General features: G+C 56.7%; 2 protein-coding genes across 2 annotated transcripts; one reads left to right on the plus strand and one right to left on the minus strand.

The window, feature by feature from the left end:
- Positions 1–707: 707 nt before the first annotated feature.
- On the minus strand, positions 708–1,602 carry TMDD1 (transmembrane and death domain 1). Its single transcript, XM_056515020.1, has one exon. It carries the CDS (start codon positions 1,453–1,455, stop codon positions 751–753), a length of 705 nt encoding a protein of 234 aa, XP_056370995.1. The 5' UTR covers positions 1,456–1,602; the 3' UTR covers positions 708–750.
- A 17,692-nt stretch (positions 1,603–19,294) lies between these two features.
- FIGNL2 (fidgetin like 2) lies at positions 19,295–21,462 on the plus strand. The gene has a single exon (XM_056514972.1). It carries the CDS (start codon positions 19,318–19,320, stop codon positions 21,460–21,462), a length of 2,145 nt encoding a protein of 714 aa, XP_056370947.1. The 5' UTR covers positions 19,295–19,317.
- Positions 21,463–24,354: the final 2,892 nt, after the last annotated feature.

Consider the following 24,354-nt stretch of genomic DNA (forward strand, 5'->3'; position numbering starts at 1 on the left):
GAAAAACCTGGACCCTCAATAAAAGACAAACCCAGAGCCCACCGAGGCTGTGGCTTCAGGAAAGCTGCGACCCAAAAAATCCCCGAAGAGCACAAAGTCACAGCCCTGGCTCAGGTGTGGGTGTCACCACTCCCCTCTCACCTCCAACATCAGCCCAGGAACAGCCGGAGGACCCAGCAGAGAATTCCAGCGCTCTGCTCCTTTCCCACCTGGAATTTGGGATTTTTTTGGCTCCTCTGAGCACTCAGATTCCCGGACAGCTTTGCTGAAGCCAGAGCCTTGGTGGGGCTCTGCGTTTGTCTTTTATTGTGGGTCGAGGTTTTTCTCTTTTTTTTTGTTTTTCAGCCCAGGCGCTCCCGGTGAGGCTCGAGTGGGGTTTGTGATGCTGAACCAGGACCCAAAAAAATCCCCGAACAGCACAAAACGTCTGTGCCACAGCCCTGGCTCAGGTCTGGGCGTCACCACTCACCTCTCACCACAAACAGCTCAGCAGCAGAGAGAATTCCAGCGCTCTGCTCCTTTCCCACCTGGAATTTGGGAGTTTTTTGGCTCCTTTGAGCGCTCAGGTTCGCAGGCTGAGGCTGCAGCCGGGATTTGGCCAAGGGAGCTTTGCCCAGCTCCACCCCCAGAGCCGGGCACAGCACCTGGGGCCGTGGCTAGTGACCAGTGGCCACCTGGACGAGGCAAGGAGAACACACAGAGCCCATCTCGGGGTGTCAATGCCCCCACGGGGTTTTACTGCGGCTCTTTTCAGGCGCCCAGCAGCCTCCTCCAGTGGCACCAGTACATCAGCGTGCCCGTGAGCAGCACGGAGGTGAGGAAGGCTCCCAGCACGCCCAGAGCCACGGGCCGGAGCCAGCCCAGGAGCCCGCGGCTGTACTGGGAGGGCGGGTGCCGCTCGAAGAGCATCTCCCCGGGCAGCGGAGCCCTCCTGGCCCGCGGCCCCGCGGGCTGCAGCTGCCGGGAGCTGAGGTGCTGCACGCTGCTGCCGTACCGCTCCACGTTCCTGCGCAGCTCCAGGCTCCGGTCCTGGTTCAGGTTCTTGCCCAGCTCCCCGGCGATGTCGGAGCGCCCGATGTGGCGGAGGGCGCGCACCAGGCGGTCCCAGGTCGTCACCTCGCCCGCCGTCACCAGCCAGAAGCGCAGCGCTTCCGAGCATCCCCGCTGGCCGCGGCTGTCCCTGCGGCGGCGGCCGGGGACGATCCCCTCGGGCTGCGGCGGCTCCGGCAGCTCCAGCTCCTCCTCGGGGCTCTCCAGCTCCGCCTGCAGCTGCCGGCACTCGGAGCTGCCCAGCAGCTCGGCGATGCGGCCCATGGTGTGCCGGCCCACGCTGGCGGCCACGGTGTCATCGCAGTGGCCACGCAGGGCCAGCAGGAGCAGGGCGAGGCTCAGCGGGGCCAGCACGGCTCGGGAGCCGGCCCGGGTCGGGTGCCAGCCTGGTTCGGGTCCCAGCATGGCTCGGGTGAGAGCCTGGTTCAGGTACCAGCTCGGTTCAGGTACCAGCTCGGTTCAGGTACCACCCTGGTTCCGCTGCCAGCCTAGTTCGGGTCCCAGCGCGGTTCCGTTGCCAGCCCGGTTCGGTTGCCAGCCCGGTTCTCCTCTCGGGGTGTCCTGGGCGAGTGGAACCCCCCTGACCTCACAGAGCAGCGCCCGGGGCAGCTCCTGTCCCGAACACGGAACAAATTTGGGCCACTGCGCCATGTCTGAGCAAGCCCAAGCGGCGACGTTTGTCCGTCTGTGCAGCCACGACAGGCTCTGCTTCCGAATCCCGAATCCCGAATCCCGAGTCCCGAATCCCAAATCCCGAGTCCCGAATCCCAAATCCCGAATCCCGAATCCCAAATCCCAAATCCCGAATCCCGGGGCGTCCTGCCCTTCATCCCGAAGGCACCGAGCAGAGCTCGGGGGGCTCCGCTCGGGGTCTGGGCGAGGAGCCGCGGCCACGAGGTGGCGACAGAGCCCCAAGGTGGCCACAGAACCCTCGAGGTGGCCACAGAACCCCGAGATGGTCACAGAGCCCCGAGGTGCCACCAGCGCTGTCCCTGTGGCCGAGATTTCCCCTGAATCCCCCCAAAAATCGCTCTGGGGAGGAACGAACGGTGAGCAGCCGAGCTGGAGGATGAGGATGAGAATCGGAAATGTTCTGAATTCTGTCACCTCTAACCCTGGTCCCAACACAGAGCCCAGAGCCGCGGCTGGTAGCCCAGAGCCGCGGCTGGTAGCCCAGCTCGTTCTGGAGCTCAGATTTGTGCTGGTGGTGCCCAAGTGAAACCTGGTGTGGGCTGGAACTGGGATGGAGGAACTGGAACTGGGATGGAGGGACTGGAACTGGGATGGAGGAACTGGAACTGGGATGGAGGGACTGGAACTGCGATGAGGATACTGGAACTGGGATGAGGATACTGGAACTGGGATGAGGATACTGGCACTGGGATGGGGATACTGGAACTGGGATGGAGGGACTGGAACTGCGATGGGGATACTGGAACTGGGATGAGGATACTGGAACTGGGATGAGGATACTGGCACTGGGATGGGGATACTGGAACTGGGATGGAGGGACTGGAACTGGGATGAGGATACTGGAACTGGGATGGGGATACTGGAACTGGGATGAGGATACTGGAACTGGGATGGAGGGATGGGAGGGAGCCTGGACAGGGCCCGGAGGGTCCTGGGGTGGTCCCAGGGGGTTTGGGGTCCCATGAGATTTGGGCCACCCCAATTTTTGGGGCCGTGGTGACCCCAGCCCAGCCCCACCCCATCGCCCCAGCAGAGGCTCAGTGGCCACCACAGCCCCGAGCTGGCCCCACTGGGGACCCCCAGCCCCAGCGAACCCCCGGGCAGGGCCGGGGGGGCTCCCCCAGCAAAGCCGAGCCCAGATTTACCAGCCCGAGTGATAAACCCGGTTTATTGGAAACACGTGGGGGATTTACGGGGCACCAAAGTGGGGAGGGGGTTACACAGCCCCGGGGCTGCTGAGCCGGGGGGCGCCGGGACCCCCAACCGAGGGGGGCACCGCGGTCCCTTCATGGCCCCCCGGGGGAGGCAAAGGGAAACACGAGCACAGGGAAAGGGGAGGGAAGGGGGATTTGGGGAGGGGGCTGCACCCTGGGGGGCGGGGGGCCGGGGGGACAGGAGGGGACAGGAGGGGACAGGAGGGGACAGAAGGGCAGTGCCAGCTCTGAGCTCCCATTTTGGGTCCTGGCAGGGCAGTGCCAGCTCTGAGTTCCCATTTTGGGTCCTGGCAGGGCAGTGCCAGCTCTGGTTTCCCATTTTGGGTCCTGGCAGGGCACTGCCCGCTCTGAGTTCCCATTTTGGGTCCTGGCAGGGCACTGCCCGCTCCGGTTTCCTCTGGCCGAGGGCTGAACCGGCTGCAGAGCCCGGCGCTCATTAACCTTCCAAACCCTGCGCTGGATTTTCACCGAATCTAATCGGGCCCGGGGGCTGCGGGGGGCAGAGGGGGATTCCCTGCGGATCCCGCAGCTCCTGTGAGAGAAAAACACCCCAAAAACCCAGAACTGATCCCCCAAAACCCCAGAACTGATCCCCCAAAACCCCCAGAACTGATCCCCCACCCTCAATCCCATTTTCCCCAATCCCAGCTCCATTCCCAAATCCCATTTTCCCGATTTCCAGCTATTTCTTTAAATTATTTCTTTAACTTATTTCTTTAAATTATTTATTTAAATGAAATTAATTATTTAAACCGGACATTTAGCCAAGGGATGCCTTGGCATTTCAGCTTTCGTATTTTCCAAAATAAGGACGAAATTAAGGGAATAAAAAGCAGTTTGTTTATATTATAAATCAAACCCTGAGAAATGGAAATAAAAGTGAGTTTTGAGGAGCAAACTTGGGGGAAATTACTTCATTAGCTGAAGTTGTTATTAGGAGATTAACCCCCAATCTGCAAATGGGCCAAAATTAGAAAAATATGGAATCTAGTGACCCATTTTTAGGGGGTTCTGTTTGCCTGAAATGCACCTGAAGGACCTTCAATAAATATAAACGCTAAATAGATATTAATATTAAAATAGTCAAAATTAAAATATTGGGGGAAATAGAAATAAATAAATAAATAAATAAATAAATAAATTTATATATAAATATATAAATATATAAATATATAAATATATAAAGTAAAATAAATAATAAAAATTAAAATGTTGAAATACTAAAATAACAAAAAATAATTATTAAAAGAAAAATTGAATAAAAATATAATTGATAAATAAATAAACTGCTTTTAAATCCCTTATTTTATCTGCCCCAATCAAAGCATCAGAGGGAGGTGTCACCCCTCCAACATCACATGTCCCAGCCCCGGGATTATCAAATTTTCCTGTTCAAACCCAGCTCGAGCTGTGGAATTTGTGCCTCCCTGGGGGAGAGGAGCAAGCGCCGAGTCCGTGAGGGGAAAGTGTCAGCCTGGATTTCTGCTGATGGCTCCTGGTGCTGATCAAACGCGGCGCTAATTAACGGGCTGGGACTCTTGATGAGGAGCCGATTTTTGGGAGGAATCGCGGCGAGTGATTAGTGAAAATAAATCGCGCGACCCCGCTGTTCCCATCCAGCTTTTCTGGGTTAATGAGGTGAGGCTGAATTCTCGGAGCAGAAGAGAAATCCGGTTTAATAAAAGGAAACCAGGAGCTCAGAAAATGTGATTTTACAGCTGCTTTTGTGGGTCTCAGGGGTTGGGATCGCTGGATGCGGGTTTGGGGACAGCCAAAACCAAAATCCTGGGAAGTTCTGGTTCTGCAGTCCCGGGAGATTCTGGATCAGGGATTTGGGGGTTCAGGGTCAGAGATTTTGGGGTTCAGGGTCAGGGTGGTTGGGGTGCAGGGGTCAGAGATGTGGGGGTGCAGGGGTCAGGGTGATGGGGAGCTGGGGGTTCAAGGGTCAGGGATTTTGGGGTGCAGGGTCAGAGATATTGGGGTTCAGGGTCAGGGGGGTCAGAGGTCTCTGCCGCTCCAGCTCTGCCCTGCTCTGCCCAGCTCTACCCTGCCCCTGCCAGGACCTGCCCAGCTCTGCCCAGCCCAGCCCTGACCCTGCCCCAGCTCTACCCTGCCCTGCCAGGACCTGATCAGCCCTGCCCAGCTCTGCCCTGACCCTGCCAGGACCCTGATCAGCCCTGCCCAGCTCTACCCTGCCCCTGCCCAGCTCTGCCCAGCTGTGCCCGGACCCTGCCAGGACCCTGCCCAGCTCTGCCCCAGCCCTGCCAGGACCTGCCCAGCTCTACCCTGCCCAGCTGTGCCCGGACCCTGCCAGGACCTGCCCAGCCCTGCCCAGCTCTGCCCCAGCCCTGCCAGGACCTGCCCAGCTCTACCCTGCCCAGCTGTGCCCGGACCCTGCCAGGACCTGCCCAGCTCTGCCCAGCTCTGCCCCAGCCCTGCCCAGCCCTGCCCAGCCGTGCCCATCTCAGTCCGGAGCTCAGCGCCGCTCTCCCCGCTCCGCTCTCGGCTCCGCTCCGCCCCGCAGCGCCTCGGGGGCGGTCGGGGGGCGGTGGGAGGCGGTCGGGGGGCGGTCGGGGGGCGGTGGGAGGCGGGGGCAGCCCCTGCCCAGGCCCCGGCCGCGGCCCCGGCCCCGGCCCCAGCCCCAGCCCGGCCCCAGCCCCGGGGCCGCCGCGCCCGCCCCGCATTGTCCGCAGGATGCGGCGCCCGGCTCGGCCGCCCGGGCTGCGCTGAGGGCCCCGCCGGCATGAGGAGGTGAGCGGGGCCGGGCAGGGCCGGGAGCGGCCCCCGGGCAGCCCGGGGTGCGGAGCGTGCCCCGAGAAAGCGCCGGGGCTGGGCAGGGAGCGGGGGAATCGCAGTGGGGCAGTGGGTAGTGGGGCAATGGGGCAGTGGGGCAATGGGCAATAGGGCAGTGGGGCAATGGGGCAATGGGGCAGTGGGGCAGTGGGCAATGGGGCAGTGGGCAGTGGGGCAGTGGGCGATGGGGCAATGGGGCAGTGGGCAGTGGGGCAGTGGGCAGTGGGGCAGTGGGGCGATGGGCAATGGGGCAGTGGGGCAGTGGGCAATGGGCAGTGGGGCGATGGGGCAGTGGGGCAGTGGGCAATGGGCAGTGGGGCAGTGGGGCAGTGGGCAATGGGCAGTGGGGCAGTGGGCAGTGGGGCAGTGGGCAATGGGCAATGGGGCAGTGGGCAGTGGGCAGTGGGGCAGTGGGGCAATGGGCAATAGGGCAATGGGGCAGTGGGCATGGGGCAGTGGGCAATGGGCAGTGGGGCAGTGGGCAATGGGCAGTGGGGCGATGGGCAGTGGGCAATGGGCAGTGGGGCGATGGGCAGTGGGGCAGTGGGGCGATGGGCAGTGGGGCAATGGGGCGATGGGCAATGGGGCAGTGGACAGTAGGCAATAGGGCAGTGGGCAATGGGCAGTGGGCAATGGGGCAGTGGGGCAATGGGCAGTGGGCAATGGGCAGTGGGGCAGTGGGCAATGGGGCAATAGGGCAGTGGGCAATGGGGCAATGGGGCGATAGGGCAGTGGGCAATGGGCAGTAGGGCGATAGGGCAATGGGCAGTGGGGCAACCCCCGCTGCCGGTTCTGGGGGGTCCCTCCCCTCTCAGCCCCCCGAGGGCTCCGTGACAAGAGCCCGGCTCTGCTGCGGGGGCAGCCTGAGCTAATCCTGATCCTGATCCTAACCCGGGCTGAATCCCAGAGGGGGCACACGGTGCGATTGTCCGTCCGTCCGTCCATCCATCCCTCCCTCCATCCCTCCATCCCTCCATCCCTCTATCCCTCCCTCTCTCCCTCCATCCATCCCTCCCTCTCTCCCTCCCTCCCTTCATCCCTCCCTCCCTCTCTCCATCCCTCCATCCCTCCCTCACACGAACAATGCCGCTCCCGCAGCCGCTCCCGCACGTCAAGCGCACGCCGGAGCTCTCGCCTTCAAAACACTCGCGGCATTCAGGAGCTGCTGGTGATTTTTAAATAGAAATTTTGCCTGAAAGCTCCTTTTTTTATTTTTTTTTTTATTTTTTTTATATTTTTGGGAAGCGGGCGTTTTTCACTCAGAGGAAAAGAAGAGGATCAGGAAGGGTTAAAATCACTTTCAGCTGTGTATTCCAGCATAAATTAATTCCCCTGAGTTTGGAGGCGCCATGTGCTGGCTCACGTCATTCCCAGCTTTACTCCGGGATCACAAAAATTAACATTATCACTCAATGGCTCTGGTTTTGCGCCAGATTTCAGGAGTTTTGGGCGGAATTGGGTGTCCGTGCTCTCCGCTGGGTTTCCTGGTGGGAATTGAGGATTTTCCCTTCCAGCCTTTCCCACGCGGGCGCTGTTTTTGCTCTCGCGGTGATTCCGAATTAAACATTTCGGAGGGGGCCGAGGCCTGGCGGTTGTTTATCGCGTTAAACGTTTGTTTTAGCTCTCTGCAGCAGAAGCGTGTTGACATTTTCTCTTGGGGCACTGCCGGGATAATGAATGGCACGTACTGAATTGTGCTCCCTGCAATAACACAAACAGCGGGGCTGAATCCATCCCAGAGCCGGGGGAATGGGATCCTCTCATCCCGAGTTACCCATCAGGAAAATATCCCTGCTGAAATGATTATTAATAGTAGTAGAAATACGGGATTTATTTATTTTATTGCCGCGGTTTCGCTGCGTGTTTTGGCCGGAGGGATTTTGTGCGGTGGGGGGGGGAAGGAGAGACCCGGGGGGGATTTTGGGGCACTTTGGGGATGGGGGAGCAGCCGGGGGTCTCTGCACCCCTTCCCCTGGCTGTCCCTGCCCGGAATTCCTGCAGCTGGGAAGGGTTTTGGGATTTCCAACTCGGAATTCCTGGAACTGGGGAAGGTTTTGTGCTCATCAGCTCGGAATTCCTGGATGAAGGAAGGGATTTGTGTTCCCCAGCTCTCCCAGCTCAGAATTCCTGCAGCAGGGAAGGGTTTTGTTCTTTCCAGCTCAGAATTCCTGGATCAGGAAAGGATTTTGTGCTTTCCAGCTCGAAATTCCTGGAACTGGGAAGGGTTTTGTGCTCCCCAGCTGGAAATTCCTGGAGCAGGGAAGGATTTTCTACTCACCCAGCTCTCTCCACTCACAATTCCCGGAGCAGGGAAGGAATTTGTGCTTTCCAGCTCAGAATTCCTGGAACTGGGAAGGGTTTTGAGCTCCCCAGCTCAGAATTCCTGGAACTGGGAAGGGTTTTGAGCTCCCCGGCTCGGAATTCCTGGATCAGGGAAGGATTTTGTGCTCCCCAGCTCAGAATTCCTGGATCAGAGATCAGGGAAGGGTTTTGTGCTCCCCGGCTCGGAATTCCTGGATCAGGGAAGGGTTTTGAGCTCCCCAGCTCGGAATTCCTGGATCAGGGAAGGGTTTTGAGCTCCCCAGCTCGGAATTCCTGGATCAGGGAAGGGTTTTGAGCTCCCCAGCTCGGAATTCCTGGATCAGGGAAGGGTTTTGAGCTCCCCGGCTCGGAATTCCTCGATCAGAGATCAGGGAAGGGTTTTGAGCTCCCCAGATCAGAATTCCTGGATCAGGGAAGGGTTTTGAGCTCCCCGGCTCGGAATTCCTGGATCAGGGAAGGGTTTTGAGCTCCCCGGCTCAGAATTCCTGGATCAGGGAAGGGTTTTGAGCTCCCCAGCTCGGAATTCCTGCAGCAGGGAAGGTTCTGCAGCCGCCTTTGTTCTCGCCGAGCCCCCGCTGCATTCTTCCCTTTTGCCATTATCATTTTGGTTAAACAGAGCGGCGCGTTGGGAACCATATGGATCATGTTAACAATTGCTTATCTGGAGCCGCTGTTTTCTCCTCTCTCCCTCCTCCCCTCCCTCCCTCCTTCCCTTTTTTCCCCTCCCCAGGGCTGGGCTGGGGCTTTAAAAACATCTTGGCTTTGGGGGATGTGGTCCTGTAACCCAAACCTTCACTGGCTCCTGTCAAAGCTCATTAAATTCCGGGGGGGAAATGCAGAATGAGGAGAAACCTCCAGCGAGGTTTTCCCTGGATGCTGTGGAATATGGGATGCAGTTGTTGAGGGACCCAGCCAGGGATGAGCTTCCACCTGCTGCACCCTTGGCTTTATTTGATGTGATTTATTTGATGCTGATTATTTTGTGCTTGTGTGTGATTTTTCTGTACTGAGCCAGGCAGGGGCCGTGGCTCTCCCAAAGCACCTGGAGAATCCGGCTCAGGGTTCTGAGCCCTCACCCAACTCCACTCCCAGCACTCCCACGGGAGGAGAAAATCCTAAAAGTTGTTTTTTGGGTGGTGGAATCCATCCTCAGGCCATGAGAGCAGCTGTGGGATCACTTCATTCATTTTAGATCCTTGAGTTGAGCAGAAATTCCTGAGGATGGGAATTCCACACACAACCAAACGTTTCCCTCCCTTCTCTCTTTGCTTTTCTGATGCTTTGGGCTCTCACCTCAGTGTTTGCATCTGCAGGGAGATGGGTTTGTGTAGGGAAGGAGGAATCCCCCAGCCCAGCATTCCCAAAGGGAATTTCCCATTTCATGCACCTGGTGACCCCTGAGTGATGCTGAGCCCGTTTCTGCCTCTGCAAACTTCTCCTTTTTGAGCCTCAGTGGTTCCAGGGCTGGAATTTAAATTGAGAAATTTAAATTGAGCTGCTGGCTCCCAGCATTTCATTTTCCTCCTCCTGTTCTCCTCCTGCAGACAGCTCTGGTGTGGCCAGGATGGATCCTGCTCTGGACATTTTTTAGCCAAAAAAAAAAAAAAAAAAAGTTTTCCTTCTTTTTTGGGCATGGAGGATGCTGCTGGTAACTCATGTAACCCACAGCTGGTGGTGCCAGAGTTGTCACCCAGTTCCAAAGGGAGTTTCTGGGGCTAAATCCCAGGAATCTGAAGCAGGAAAGTTCCCTTTGCTTTCCTGATGGAACTGATTTCCCCCAGGAATTTCCTTCCTGGAATTTTCCTGAAATCCCTGCAAAGTTCCCATTGCTGCCTCAGCAGCCAAGCAGGGAATCAGAAATCCTCCCCAGAGTCAGCCACAGCAATTCCCAGTTCTGAAAATCAGTTTATCCCCAGCAAAGTTTTGTGTTCGTTGCCACAATGACTCCTGGAATGTTTTTATTCCTTTGGGATTGGTTTGTTCATGTCCTGGGGGATTCTCCCTTTTCCTTCTCCTGCTGCAGAGTCCTGAGTGGGATCCTGGATCTTGTTCTGCTCCAGGAATCCCATCCTTGACGAGCAGAGGATGCTCAAAGTTGAATTTTCTGTGTAATGAATGTCCTGTGCAGCAAAGTTGATTTTTTTTTTTTTTGTATGATGAGTATCCTGTGCAGCAAAGTTGATTTTTTTTTTTTTTTGTATGATGAGTATCCTGTGCAGCAAAGTTGAATTTTCTATGTGATGAGTGTCCTGTGCAGCAAAGTTGGATTTTTTCTGAGTGATGAGGGTGCTGTAAAACCTCTCTGGCCTCCTGTGCCAGCAGTTAATGGCAGTTAAATTTCCCCATGGCCAGGGCAATTCCTGCCTGGTCCTTTATCAGCAGCCCCAGATCTTTATGGGGGCCCTGATAAAAGCTGAGGGTGCCAGGGGGGGATTCTGCTCCTGCTCCTTCCTCCTGAGCACGGGAAAAAGCAGAAATTTATTTCATGGCAGCCATGGCAGGGAGGGCTGGGTGATGGCCTGGGGCCCTTCCCTGGGCCTGGACTTTGGGGTGTCCCCTGGATCTGGATTTTGGGGTGTCTCTCTGGACCTGAATTTTGGGGTTTCCTCCTCAGATAGGATTTGAGGTGTCTCCTTGGACCTGGATTTTGGGGTGTCTCTCTGGATCTGGATTTTGGGGTGCTCTCCCCAAGTGGAATGTCCCAGTGTCCACCCTGGGCAAGATGTTAACCCCTTATGCCCTGGGTGGGGTGCTGGGGTGTCTTCCCTGGGTTGGGATGTGGAGATTTCCTCCCTGGGTTGGGATTTGGAGATTTCCTCCCTGGATGGAGGTGCTGAGATTTCCCTCCTGGATGGAAATTTGGAGATTTTCTCTTTGATCAGGACTTTGAGGTGTCCTCTCTGGTTAGGGTGTTGAAATTTCCTCCCTGGCTGTAGATCCTGGGGTGTCCTCCCTCAATGGGATGCTGAGATTTCCCTCCTGGATGGAAATTTGGAGGTTTTCTCTCTGGTCAGGGTGCTGAGATTTCCCTCCTGGATGGAAATTTGGGGATTTTCTCTCTGTTTAGGATGCTGAGATTTCCCTCCTGGATGAAAATTTGGAGGTTTTCTCTCTGTTTAGGATGCTGAGATTTCCCTCCTGGATGGAAATTTGGGGATTTTCTCTCTGTTTAGGATGCTGAGATTTCCCTCCTGGATGAAAATTTGGAGGTTTTCTCTCTGGTCAGGATGCTGAGATTTCCCTCCTGGATGGAAATTTGGAGGTTTTCTCTCTGTTTAGGATGCTGAGATTTCCCTCCTGGATGGAAATTTGGAGATTTTCTCTCTGTTTAGGATGCTGAGATTTCCCTCCTGGATGGAAATTTGGAGGTTTTCTCTCTGGTCAGGGTGCTGAGATTTCCCTCCTGGATGGAAATTTGGAGATTTTCTCTCTGGTCAGGGTGCTGAGATTTCCCTCCTGGATGGAGATCCTGGGGTCCCTTCAAGGGATGGAGATCCTGGGGCTGCCTCATCTCTTTTACCCAGAGAAAATAGAGAGTTTATTTTTATTTTTCCTTTTTTTTTTTTTTTTCTTTTTTTCCCCCAAAAAAGTGAAAACAAACATCAGGATAAGCTGCTCTTTAACCTACACTTGTCCTGCCCACAAAATCCCAGCTGAGTGAGGAGCCTGTGCCTGCCCTGCCCCACACAAATGAAATAATTTCCCCCAAATTTACCCCCCCAAACTCATTTTTATTTCCATTTCCCAGCCCTGAGGTGTCCTTGATTCCCAGCCTGGGGAGGAATTGTTGTGTCTGCCCAAACTGGGGAGGCAGCAACGACTCTGGGAGTGGAGTTTGGGGTGATAAACTCAATAATTGGGTTATAAATAAATTAATAATATAAAATCCTGAGGCCTGGGGAGGAATTGTTGTGTCTGCCCGAACTGGGGAGGCAGCAACGACTCTGGGAATGGAATTTGGGGTGATAAACTCAATAAATACTGAAATAAATAAATAAATTTATATATATATATATATATATATAATATTGTAAATAGAAAAGAATATATATATATATTTGAAAAATATTGTAAATAGAAAAGAAAATATATGAAATATAAATGAAAATTATTGGAAATATAAATGAAAAATATAGGAAATAGAAATGAAAACTCTATGGAATAGAAACGAAGAACATGAAGTCCCAAACCCCGAGGCTCCACACCTTGCTCGGAGCAGCAGAACCTTTGTGTCAGCTCCATCGGAGCCTTTCCCCTCCCTTTGCAGAGTCTCTGCCGAGCACTTGACTGTGCTCAGGAGGGGCTAATGGGGGTAATTGATGGAGAGAGGGCCCAGGACACAGAAATGTGCGATTAAAGGGCAGGGGTGAGCAGCGGCCACGCGCGGGGTGAGGGCTGGAGAGGGGCTGGGGTCAGCCCGGGGGGTTTGGGGTCAGCCAGGGGGGTTTGGGGTGCAGCTTCTGACCCCTTGATGTGGAATTTCCAGAGCTCAGCTTCTTCCTCTCAAGCTCCAGAAGGTCTCCTCCTTTTCCTCCTCCTCCTCCTCCTCTCCCGGTGAATAAACCCCCCAAGATTCCAGCGTGCTGTTGGAATTTCTCGGTGCCAGGGGTGGGGACGGTGGCTCTGAGCCCTGGGGACTCTCCCAGGTGTCACCTCCTGGCTCAGGTGTGCCAGGGATGGGAAGCCAGGTACCCAAAATTGACCTTGGGCTGTCCCCACCCTCCTCCTCGTGATGACTTTGTAATGAGTGTCTGCTGGAAAGAGAGGAGGAGGAATTGTTTGTGCTCCAGGGTTAGCTGGAGGAGATGGGAGATGTGCTCTTGGCACTGAATTCCCCCAGAATCCATCCCTAAAATCCACCCCTAAAATCCATGGCCCGAATCCATCCCTAAAATCCATCCCCAAAATCCATCCCCAAATCCATCCCCAAATCCACTCCCTAAATCCATCCCTAAATCTATCCCCAAAATCCACCCCTAAAATCCATCCCCAAAATCCACCCCTAAAATCCATTCCCCAAATCCATCCCTAAAATCCATCCCTCAAATCCATCCCTAAAATCCACCCCCAAATCCATCCCCAAAATCCATTCCCCAAATCCATCCCCAAATCCATCCCCAAAATCCATCCCCAAATCCATCCCTAAAATCCATCCCCAAATCCATCCCCAAAATCCACCCCTAAAATCCATCCCCAAATCCATCCCCAAATCCATCCCCAAATCCATCCCCAAATCCATCCCTAAAATCCATCCCCAAATCCATCCCCAAATCCATCCCCAAATCCATCCCCAAATCCATCCCCAAATCCATCCCTAAAATCCATCCCCAAATCCATCCCTAAAATCCATCCCTAAAATCCATCCCTAAAATCCATCCCTTAAATCCATCCCTAAAATCCATCCCCAAATCCATCCCCAAAATCCATCCCCAAAATCCATCCTTAAATCCATCCCCAAATCCATCCCCAAATCCATCCCTAAAATCCATCCTAAAATCCATCCCCAAATCCCTCCATCCCATCAGCCTCAGCCGTGGGTGAGCCCAGCAAAGAAGGGATTCCAAAAAAAGGGAACTTGTGGAAAATCCATCAGGGACTGGGTTTTTTTCGGCAGGAGGGAGCCGGGCAGTGCGGGCCGGGGCTGAGAAAGGAATCTGCGAGTCAAAGGCTCGAGAAAACAAAAGGCTCAGGGGGAGCGGCCTCAGCTCAGCCCGCGGGGCTGGGATGGATCCCCGGGGACGGGAACGGGATCCTGCGGGGCTGGGGCTGCTCGGGCAGCCGAGGAAATGGTGGAAATGAAATTATAGAAATGATGGAAATGATGGAAAAGAGCAGGATTGGCTCAGCTCCCTCCTGAAAGGAACTGAGGTAGAAAACACAGTGGCTCTGGAGGGGCTGGGAGGTTCCCCAATATCAGCATTAATTAATAATAATTCCTGGATAGGGCTGGGAGGATCCCCAATATCAGCATTAATTAATAATAATTCCTGGATAGGGCTGGGAGGTTCCCCAATATCAGCATTAATTAATAATAATTCCTGTATTGGGCTGGGAGGATCCCCAATATCAGCATTAATTAATAATAATTCCTGGATAGGGCTGGGAGGTTCTCCAGTTCCAGCATTAATTAATAATAATTCCTGTATTGGGCTGGGAGGTTCCCCAATATCAGCATTAATTAATAATAATTCCTGGATAGGGCTGGGAGGTTCCCCAATATCAGCATTAATTAATAATAATTCCTGTATTGGGCTGGGAGGATCCCCAATATCAGCATTAATAATAATTAATTTATTAATTAATAAATTAATAATAATTCCTGGATGGGGCTGGGAGGTTCCTCAGTACCAGCATTAATTAATATTCATTCCTGTATTGGGCTGGGAGCTTCTCCAGTTCCAACATTAATTACAATTAATGATTAATATTAACGAGGACAGGCTGGGATGTCCCTTAGGGTGGGTTGTGACACCCCTGATGGGTTGTGACACTCCCGGTGTCATGGTCAGGTTGTGACACTCCTGGTGTCATGGGTGGAGTGTGACACTCTCAGTGTCACAGTCAGGTTGTGACACTCGGTGTCCCCAGGGTGTTGTGACAATGTCTCAGTCAGGCTGTGACACTCGGTGTCCCCGGTGGGTTGTGACAGTGACAGTGTCACAGTCAGGCTGTGACACTCGGTGTCCCCGGTGGGTTGTGACAGTGTCATGGTCAGGTTGTAACACTCGGTGTCCCCGGTGGGTTGTGACAGTGACTGTCACAGGCTGTGACACTCGGTGTCCCCGGTGTGCTGTGACAGTGACAGTGTCACAGGCTGTGACACTCGGTGTCCCCGCTGGGTTGTGACAGTGACAGTGTCATGGTCAGGCTGTGACACTCAGTGTTCCCGGTGTGCTGTGACAGTGACAGTGTCACGGTCAGGTTGTGACACTCGGTGTCCCCGGTGTGCTGTGACACTCGGTGTCCCTGGTGGGTTGTGACAGTGACTGTCACAGGCTGTGACACTCGGTGTCCCCAGTGTGTTGTGACAGTGACAGTGTCACAGTCAGGCTGTGACACTCAGTGTTCCCAGTGTGCTGTGACAGTGACAGTGTCACGGTCAGGTTGTGACACTCGGTGTCCCCGGTGGGTTGTGACAGTGACTGTCACAGGCTGTGACACTCGGTGTCCCCGGTGTGCTGTGACACTCGGTGTCCCCGGTGTGCTGTGACAGTGACAGTGTCACAGGCTGTGACACTCGGTGTCCCCGGTGTGCTGTGACACTCGGTGTCCCCGGTGTGCTGTGACACTCGGTGTCCCGCTGAGCCCCCAGCGGAGTCTCCGTTTCCCCTTTTGCCGCTCCTGCCCCAAACTGGCACAGCCGAGCTCGGCCCCTGGGGCAGGGCGGGGATGGAGGAGCTGGGATGGGTTTGGGGAAAGCCTGGAGCTGCCGGGGGACAGCAGAGCACAGGAGGGGACAGCAGAGCACAGGAGGGGACAGCAGAGCACAGGGGGACAGCAGAGCACAGGGGACAGCAGAGCACAGGGGGACAGCAGAGCACAGGGGGACAGCTCAGCACAGGGGACAGCAGAGCACAGGGGGACAGCAGAGCACAGGGGGACAGCAGAGCACAGGGGGGACAGCAGAGCACAGGGGGGGACAGCAGAGCACAGAGGGGACAGCAGAGCACAGGAGGGGACAGCAGAGCACAGGGGGGGACAGCAGAGCACAGGGGGACAGCAGAGCACAGGGGGGGACAGCTCAGCACAGGGGGACAGCAGAGCACAGGGGGACAGCAGAGCACAGGAGGGGACAGCAGAGCACAGGAGGGGACAGCAGAGCACAGGGGGACAGCAGAGCACAGGGGGACAGCTGAGCACAGGGGGGGACAGCAGAGCACAGGGGGACAGCTCAGCACAGGGGGACAGCAGAGCACAGGGGGACAGGTGAGCACAGGGGGGGACAGCAGAGCACAGAGGGGACAGCAGAGCACAGGGGGACAGCTCAGCACAGGAGGGGACAGCAGAGCACAGGGGGGGACAGCAGAGCACAGGGGGACAGCAGAGCACAGGAGGGGACAGCAGAGCACAGGGGGACAGCTCAGCACAGGGGGACAGCAGAGCACAGGGGGACAGGTGAGCACAGGAGGGACAGCAGAGCACAGGGGGGGACAGCAGAGCACAGGGGGACAGCAGAGCACAGGGGGGGACAGCAGAGCACAGGGGGGGACAGCAGAGCACAGGGGGACAGGTGAGCACAGGAGGGACAGCAGAGCACAGGGGGACAGCAGAGCACAGGGGGGGACAGCAGAGCACAGGGGGGGACAGCAGAGCACAGGGGGACAGCAGAGCACAGGAGGGGACAGCAGAGCACAGGGGGACAGCAGAGCACAAGGGGGGACAGCAGAGCACAGAGTGGGACAGCTGAGCACAGGGGGGGACAGCAGAGCACAGGGGGGGACAGCAGAGCACAGGGGGACAGGTGAGCACAGGGGGACAGCAGAGCACAGGGGGGGACAGCAGAGCACAGGGTGGGACAGCAGAGCACAGGGGGACAGGTGAGCACAGGGGGACAGCAGAGAGGCCGGACAGAGGTGTGGTGGCCGTGGGGACGTGGCTGGCCATGGCTATGGATGACCACAGAGATGTGAATGACCATGGAGCCCTGGATGACCACGGAGCTGTGCCTTGTCAGCACAGCCAGGGACTGACCAAGCACTGACCAAGCACTGACCAAGGACTGACCAAGGACTGACCAAGAACTGACCAAGGACTGACCAGGCACTGACCAAGGACTGACCAGGCACTGACCAAGGACTGACCAAGCACTGACCAAGGACTGACCAAGGACTGACCAAGGACTGACCAGGCACTGACCAAGGACTGACCAGGCACTGACCAAGGACTGACCAAGCACTGACCAAGGACTGACCAAGGACTGACCAAGGACTGACCAGGCACTGGCCAAGGACTGACCAGGCACTGACCAAGGACTGACCAAGGACTGACCAAGGACTGACCAATGACTGACCAGGCACTGACCAAGGACTGACCAAGGACTGACCAAGGACTGACCAGGCACTGACCAGGCACTGACAAGGCACTGACCAAGGACTGACCAAGGACTGACCAAGGACTGACCAGGCACTGACCAGGCACTGACCAGGCACTGACCAGGCCCCCCAGGACAGGGATGCCCCTCGGATGCTCCTCGGATGCTCTTTGGCCGCCCAAGGGATGAGACCGACCCGGATCCGTCCCTCCCCGAGCCAGCCCCTCCTCCTGGGGCTCGGGGGAGTTAGGCTGCGCTTAAACCCCAGCTTTAGTGCATCCTCAGCCCGGAGGTGTTTGCTCTTCTCTCCAAACCCCCTCCTGATCCCCCCGGGGCTGCGGGGTGGCCGCAGATGCTGCCTGGGGCTCATTCCAGCGGGATTTTTCTCAGAGTTTTTATTCCCGTGCGTGTGGGTCGGGGGGCACAGGATCGAGAACATTTTATTTTACGTGCGGTTTATTTTACGTGCTGTGCTCTCCATCCCCAGCCTGAGGATGCTCCATCCCGCATCCCACGGGCTGGGAGGAAGCAAAACCCAGGCTGGAGCTTTTCCCAGCGCACCCCATCCCCACGCCGAGCCGTTGGACACCCTCAGCGCTGCGCCCGCTGCAAACCCCCCGAACAAAAGCCCAGTTCAGACTCGCTGCTGAATAGATTAACAAGATTTCCATAATTAGGGCGGGCGGGAACAATGGGATTCTCCCTGCCCAGCCCCCCTGGCCGCCTTTGTCTTGCGCCGGGGATAATGGGCAGCAGCGAGGGTGGGAACCGGCCCGGCCATTTGGTCACTGGACAGTAATTTTCTCACACTGCCAAGGGGAGCATTGAAACATCTGTCCCGCTCCGCCACTCATTCACGTCCCATTTCAGCCCTGACAGCTCCTCCCTGCCCTCCCCCTCCGCGGCTTTGCCACTTTTTTTTTTTTTTTTTTTTTTTTTTTTTCCATGGATTTGGGGTTTTTCTTCTGCCAAATTTCATCGTGGTTTGGAGGGTTGCCCCGCCTGGGGTTTGGCACTGAGGGGCTGTGCTGTTCTGGGGGGCTTCAGCCTCACCCCTCCCTGTTCCAGGCTTTTGGAGGGGCAGTTCCACCACCAGACCCACCTCCAAATGCCATTTTTAACTGGTGTTTGAGCAGGGGGGTTTATTGCTCCTCAGAAGCCTGGGGGGCTTTGCTGGGTGGTCACAGGGCCCCCCAGTCCCCGACATTTCTGGGGGGCAGATGCACTGCACAGCACTCTGCACCCACTGAGCAAGGATGGAAATCCTGGTGTTTAAATTCCTTAAAAAATTAAAAATATGAAGGAAATCGCCTTATCAGCCAAGTGCTGATTTTTCCCTTTAGAGTTTCTGGGTGCCTTTATGCTCCAGGAGCTTTCCCTGTGTGATTTTATCCATCAGGAGCACTTTGACAATGACTGTAAATGTCAGCTCAGCCCGCACAGAGCCGCTGTCTGCATCCTCCTGTGGGAGTTTGATACCCAGAGTGGGAGCACAAGCGCCCCATAAGTCAATTAAAGCATTAAATAATCTTATTGTGCCGAGTGGCTGAAAGGCAGTGAGGAGTGGGGCACGAGGTCCCCAAGGGTGTGGGGCTGGGGAGAGGGGACAATGCCACCACCCTGGGGGCTGGAGCAAGGGACAGCAGCACCGAGCTCAGCAGGAGGTGCCCGTGCTCAGGGGGGTTTTGGGGTGGAAAAATTCCCTCACAAGGAGAGTTGGGCTGGATTGGACTGGACAGGGATGTGGTGGGGTCACCGTGGCCAGAGGGACAGCTGGGCATTGCACTTGGAGCTCTGGTCTGGGGGATGAGGTGGAAGCTTGGACTCCGCTATCTCAAAGGTCCTTCCCGACCCTGATGACCCCGTGAATATCCAGAGTTAGGTGCTCAGAATCCAGGGGTGTGGTGGGGAACAGGACAGGGCAGGTCTTGGGGATACTCCACACAGGATTCCTGTTTCCCTGCTGTCACTGTGCTGGGATTTGGGGATGTTCCACACAGAATTCCTGTTTCACTGCTCTCGCTGTGCTGGGATTTGGGGATACTCCACACAGGATCCCTGTTTCTCTGCTCTCAGTGCGCTGGGTTTTGGGGATGTTCCACACATAATCCCTGTTTCCCTGCTCTCACTGTGCTGGGATTTGGGGATACTCCACACATAATCCCTGTTTCCCTGCTCTCACTGTGCTGCCCTGTGCCCACAGCTCTGTCGAAGATGCACTGGTCACCAGAGCATGCCCAGTCCCTGAACCAGTGGCCGGAGCAGCACCTGGACGTTTCCTCCACCACCTCGTCCCCAGCCCACAAGTCGGAGCTGTACCCCAGCAGCCGCCAGCGCTTCAACTACGCCTGGGCCAACGATGACATCTCGGCTCTCACGGCCTCCAACCTGCTCAAGAGGTACGCCGAGAAGTACTCGGGGGTGCTGGACGCGCCCTACGAGCGGCCCCCGCTCGGCGCCTACGGGGACGGCGCCTTCGGCCCCGTGAACGGCCAGAAGGGGGACGGGGAGCCCTGGCCGGGGGCGCACGGCTCGGACGGCGCCTTCCCGCTGGCCCCGATCCACGATGGGCTGGCGGCCACCAAGGCAGCGGTGCCGCCGGCGGGCAGCGGGGCCGTCGGGCTGGGCGGCTCCGCGGTGGTGCCGCCCAACCTCAGCGAGCCCGTGTACGCCGGCAATTCCTGCGGGGCGGCCGCCGCCCCGGGGGCGTCTCAGGAGTACCCCTCGGGTTACGGGGGCACCTACTTGCCCTCCGGCTACTGCGCGCAGCCCGCGGCGGCGCTGCCGCCTCCGCACCCCCAAGCCCTGCACAGCTCGGGGCTCCTGCAGCCCCCGCACGCCTCGCCCGCGCTGGTGCCGGGCTACGGCTCCTCGGGCTCCGTGTACAACTACGGCAGCGGCAGCTACGCGCCCCAGCCGGGCTACGGGGGCATCCACCCGCCGCACCCCCCGGCCTCCTACCTGCCCTCGGGCATCGCCGCGCCCACCCCCATCCCGGCCCCGCCGCCCCCCGCCCGCCCCGCCTACGGCTACCAGAGCGCCGGGCTGGGCGCGCTGGCCGTGCCGCCGCTGGGCACCGAGGCGGCGGGCGCGCTGAAGAGGAAGGCGTTCGACATCGGCGGGGAGGATGACGGCGAGGGCAGGTACAGGAAATACAGCTACGAGCAGCCAAAGTCTCCCTACGCCCTGCCGGACAACGGCGAGTGCCGCGGCAACGGCTTCGGCGGCGGCGGCGAGTCGCCGCAGGTGGCCTTCAAAGGGGGGAAGCGGCCAGCGGGAGCGGCGGCCGGCGACGAGCACACGGGCAAGTTCGGCGGGCAGCAGCTGAAGGCGGTGGTGTCTCCGTCCTACGGCTCCAGGGACGCTGCCCTGCGGCCGGCAGAGCCCTTCGGCAAGTTCAGCCCGCCGCTGGCCAACGGCGAGCGCGCCGCCGAGCCCGGGGCCGCCTTCCCGCTGCGGCCGCCGCCCAAGGCCGTGGGGTTCCTGGAGGAGCAGCCCAAGAACGTGGACCCGCTGCTGCTGGAGCTGGTGAACACCAAGGTGGTGGAGCGCGGGCCGCCGGTGCAGTGGTCGGACATCGCCGGGCAGGGCTCGGTGAAGGCGGCCATCGAGGAGGAGCTGCTGTGGCCCATCCTGCGGCCCGGCTCCTACGGCGGCGCCGGGCACCCGCTGCGGACCCTGCTGCTCTTCGGGCCCCGCGGCACCGGCAAGACGCTGCTGAGCCGCTGCATCTCCACCCAGCTGGGCTCCACGCTGCTGCGGCTCAGCGGCACCACCCTGCTCTCCACCTGGAAGGCCGAAGCCGAGAAGATCCTGCAGACCGTGTTCCTGGTGGCCAACTGCCGCCAGCCCTCCGTGGTGCTCATCACCGAGGCCGAGTCCCTGCTGGCGGCGCGGGCGGGCGAGGACGGCGGCCAGCTGGGCAACCTCAAATCTCAGCTCCTCTCTTACCTGGACGACGTGGCCGCCTCGTCGGAGCAGAACGTGGTGGTGATCGGCACCACGGCGCGGCCGGGCAGCATGGACGAGGCGGCGCACCGGCGCTTCGGCACCCGGCTGTACATCGCGCCGCCCGACGGCGGCACCCGCCGCCTGCTGCTGCGCCAGGCGCTGGCCCGGCACGGCTGCAGCCTGGGCGAGCGAGAGCTGGCGGCGCTGGCCCAGCGCACCGAGAGCTTCTCGGTGGCCGAGCTGCTGCGGCTGTGCCAGCAGGCGGGGGCGGCGCGCCGGGCGCTGCCGGGACCCCCCGGCCCCTTCCAGGAGCTGGAGAAGGCGCTGTGCAAGGTCGGCCCCGCCGCCTCCCAGAAGGAGCTGGACTTGTTCCTGGAGTGGGATAAGATGTACGGCACCAGGCACTGACCGCGGGGCGCGGGGCCGGGGCTGGGGGGCGGGTTTGGGGCGGGGGTTGGGGCGACGGGGCTCTGTGGGGTCGGATCCCTCCGTGGATTTGGGGTCTGGAGGAGCTCTGGATCCCTCCGTGGATTTGGGGTCCAAAGGGGCTCTGGATCCTTCCATGGATTTGGGGTCCAGAGGGGCTCTGGATCCCTCCATGGATTTGGGGTCCAGAGGGGCTCCAGGTCCTTGAGCAGGATTGGATCCCTCCGTGGATTTGGGGTCTGGAGGAGCTCTGGATCCCTCCATGGATTTGGGGTCCAGAGGGGCTCCAGGTCCTTGAGCAGGATTGGATCCCTCCGTGGATTTGGGGTCTGGAGGAGCTCTGGATCCCTCCGTGGATTTGGGGTCCAGAGGTGCTCCAGGTCCTTGAGCAGCTTGGATCCCTCCATGGATTTGGGGTCCAGAGGGGCTCTGAGTCTCTGACTGGGGTCAGATCCCTCCGTGGATTTGGGGTCCAAAGGCTCTCCAGTTCTGAGTGGGGTCCCATCCCTCCATCGTTTTGGGGTCTGTAGGAGCTCTGGATCCCTCCATGGATTTGGGATTTGCCTTGGTTTGATTTCAGCAGCAGGGAGAGCCCCCAGGACCCCAACAATGCTGGATCCCAGCCAGGGTCGGATCCCTCCCTGGATTTCGGGTCCAGAGGGGCTCCGGGTCCCTGGGTGGGGTCAGATCCCTTTATGGATTTGGGGTCAGATCCCTTCCTGGATTTGGGGTCAGATTCCTCCATGGATTTGGGGTCAGGTCCATTTATGGATTTGGGTTCAAATCCCTCCATGGATTTGGGGTCAGCTCCCTCCATGGATTTGGGTTCAGATCCCTCCATGGATTTGGGGTCAGATCCCTTCCTGGATTTGGGGTCAGATTCCTCCATGGATTTGGGGTCAGGTCCATTTATGGATTTGGGGTCAGCTCCCTCCATGGATTTGGGGTCAGGTCCATTTATGGATTTGGGGTCAGCTCTCTCCATGGATTTGGGGTCAGGTCCATTTATGGATTTGGGGTCAGCTCCCTCCATGGATTTGGGGTCAGCTCCCTCCACGGATTTGGGGTCAGGTCCATTTATGGATTTGGGGTCAGCTCCCTCCATGGATTTGGGGTCAGCTCTCTCCATGGATTTGGGTTCAGATCCCTCCATGGATTTGGGGTCAGCTCCCTCCATGGATTTGGGGTCAGCTCCCTCCATGGATTTGGGGTCAGCTCTCTCCATGGATTTGGGGTCGGGTCCCTCCTCCCAGCCCCTCTGACCTCACCTTTCCCATTTCCACCTCCCCCAGGGATTTCCCACGCTCTGCTTTTTGGGGAGCCCCGCCCACAACTCAGGATAACCTATTTATTATAATTTCCCCACCCCACCCTGGAGGCGCCCAGGGAGATTTTGGGCATCGGGATCCACCCCAGGCTCAGATCCAGGAGCTCCCCCATCCACCCAAAAGCTTTATTGTTGGTTTTTTTTTTTTTTTTAATTAATTTTTAAATTGCTTTTATTATTCCCAACAGAAATACCTCGGGTGTCTTTGGAGCCCCTTCTCACCTTGATCAGGGAAAGGGGGAGATGCCCAAAACCAGGGAATTTCACCCCAAAACAAGAAGGTTTCACCCCAAACCTGGGGGTTACACCCCAAAAACCGGGGTTACACCCCAAAACCAGAGGGGTTTTGGAGTAAAAAGCTGTAGATTGTTGAATATCCTAGACTTGGGTTTTTATTTTTCTAAGGTCTGTAGTTATTTTTTTGTTCGTTTGTTTGTTTTTTTCTTTTTAACTACTCAGGAAAAAGAATTACCTCAGAAAAAACTAAAGAATGTTTTTTTTTTAAAAAAAACACTTTTTATCTTCTCAGAAAAGGAAAAAAAGGAGATTTTTTTAAAGAGTTTTCCCACCTGGGACAAAGCTGCCTCCTGCTTTTGCTTCCAAAGGGGGTGAAGAAAGGAAGAAATAACAGGAAAAAATAAACTTGAAGCTGTTACAAAGATGAAATTTGAATGTATTTCAGGTGCTTTCCACATATATTATGCCATAATTTTATTTGAAATTTTGTTTTTTTTTTTGACATGGTTTATCGTAGCATTTGGTGGAGTAACGTGTCTTCAGTGGAAAATTTAGTGCTGTAGCTTGGGAGCTGTGGCTGGCACCACTTTTTGGAGCAGATAAAATTCATTTTCCCTCCCCCCAAAAAAAAAAATAAAAATAAAAGCCCAGCAGGGCTGAGCCAGGGGCTTTGCACAGAGCATGAACCCCCAGCCCGTCTTTGCTTCATTTCCCTTTTAAAAAATAACAATAATTTTGATTATTTTTGAGCAATTTGGATTATTTTTGAGTAATTTGGATTATTTTTAGTGCTCTAAATGCCCCCCCTTAGAGGAGCCCCCCAAACCTCAGGGAACAGATCCCTCCCAGGAGCTCCCCCAGAGCTGTCTGCCAGGTTTTCCCCAATTTCCCCCAATTTTTCCCCAATTCTTCCCAATTCTCCCCAATTTTTCCCCAATTCCCCTCCAATTTTCCCCCAATTTTTCCCCCAATTTTCCCCCAGTTTTTCCCAATTTCCCCCAATTTTTCCCCAACTTTTCCCCAAATTTCCCCCAATTTTCCCCAAATTTTCCCCAATTTCCTTCAATTTTCCCCCAATTTTCCCAATTTCCCCCAATTTCCCTCAATTTTCTCCCAATTTCTCCATTTCTTCCCCAATTTTTCCCCAATTCCCCCAATTTTTCCCCCAATTTTCCCGATTTCCCCCAATTTTTCCCCCAATTTTTCCCCCAATTTTCCCGATTTCCCCCAATTTTTCCCCCAATTTTTCCACCAATTTTTCCACCAATTTTTCCCAATTTTCCCCAATTTCCCCCCAATTTCCCCCCAAT

Source organism: Oenanthe melanoleuca, linkage group LGE22 (assembly GCF_029582105.1).
Source record: "Oenanthe melanoleuca isolate GR-GAL-2019-014 linkage group LGE22, OMel1.0, whole genome shotgun sequence".
NCBI classification, from domain to species: Eukaryota; Metazoa; Chordata; class Aves; order Passeriformes; family Muscicapidae; genus Oenanthe; species Oenanthe melanoleuca.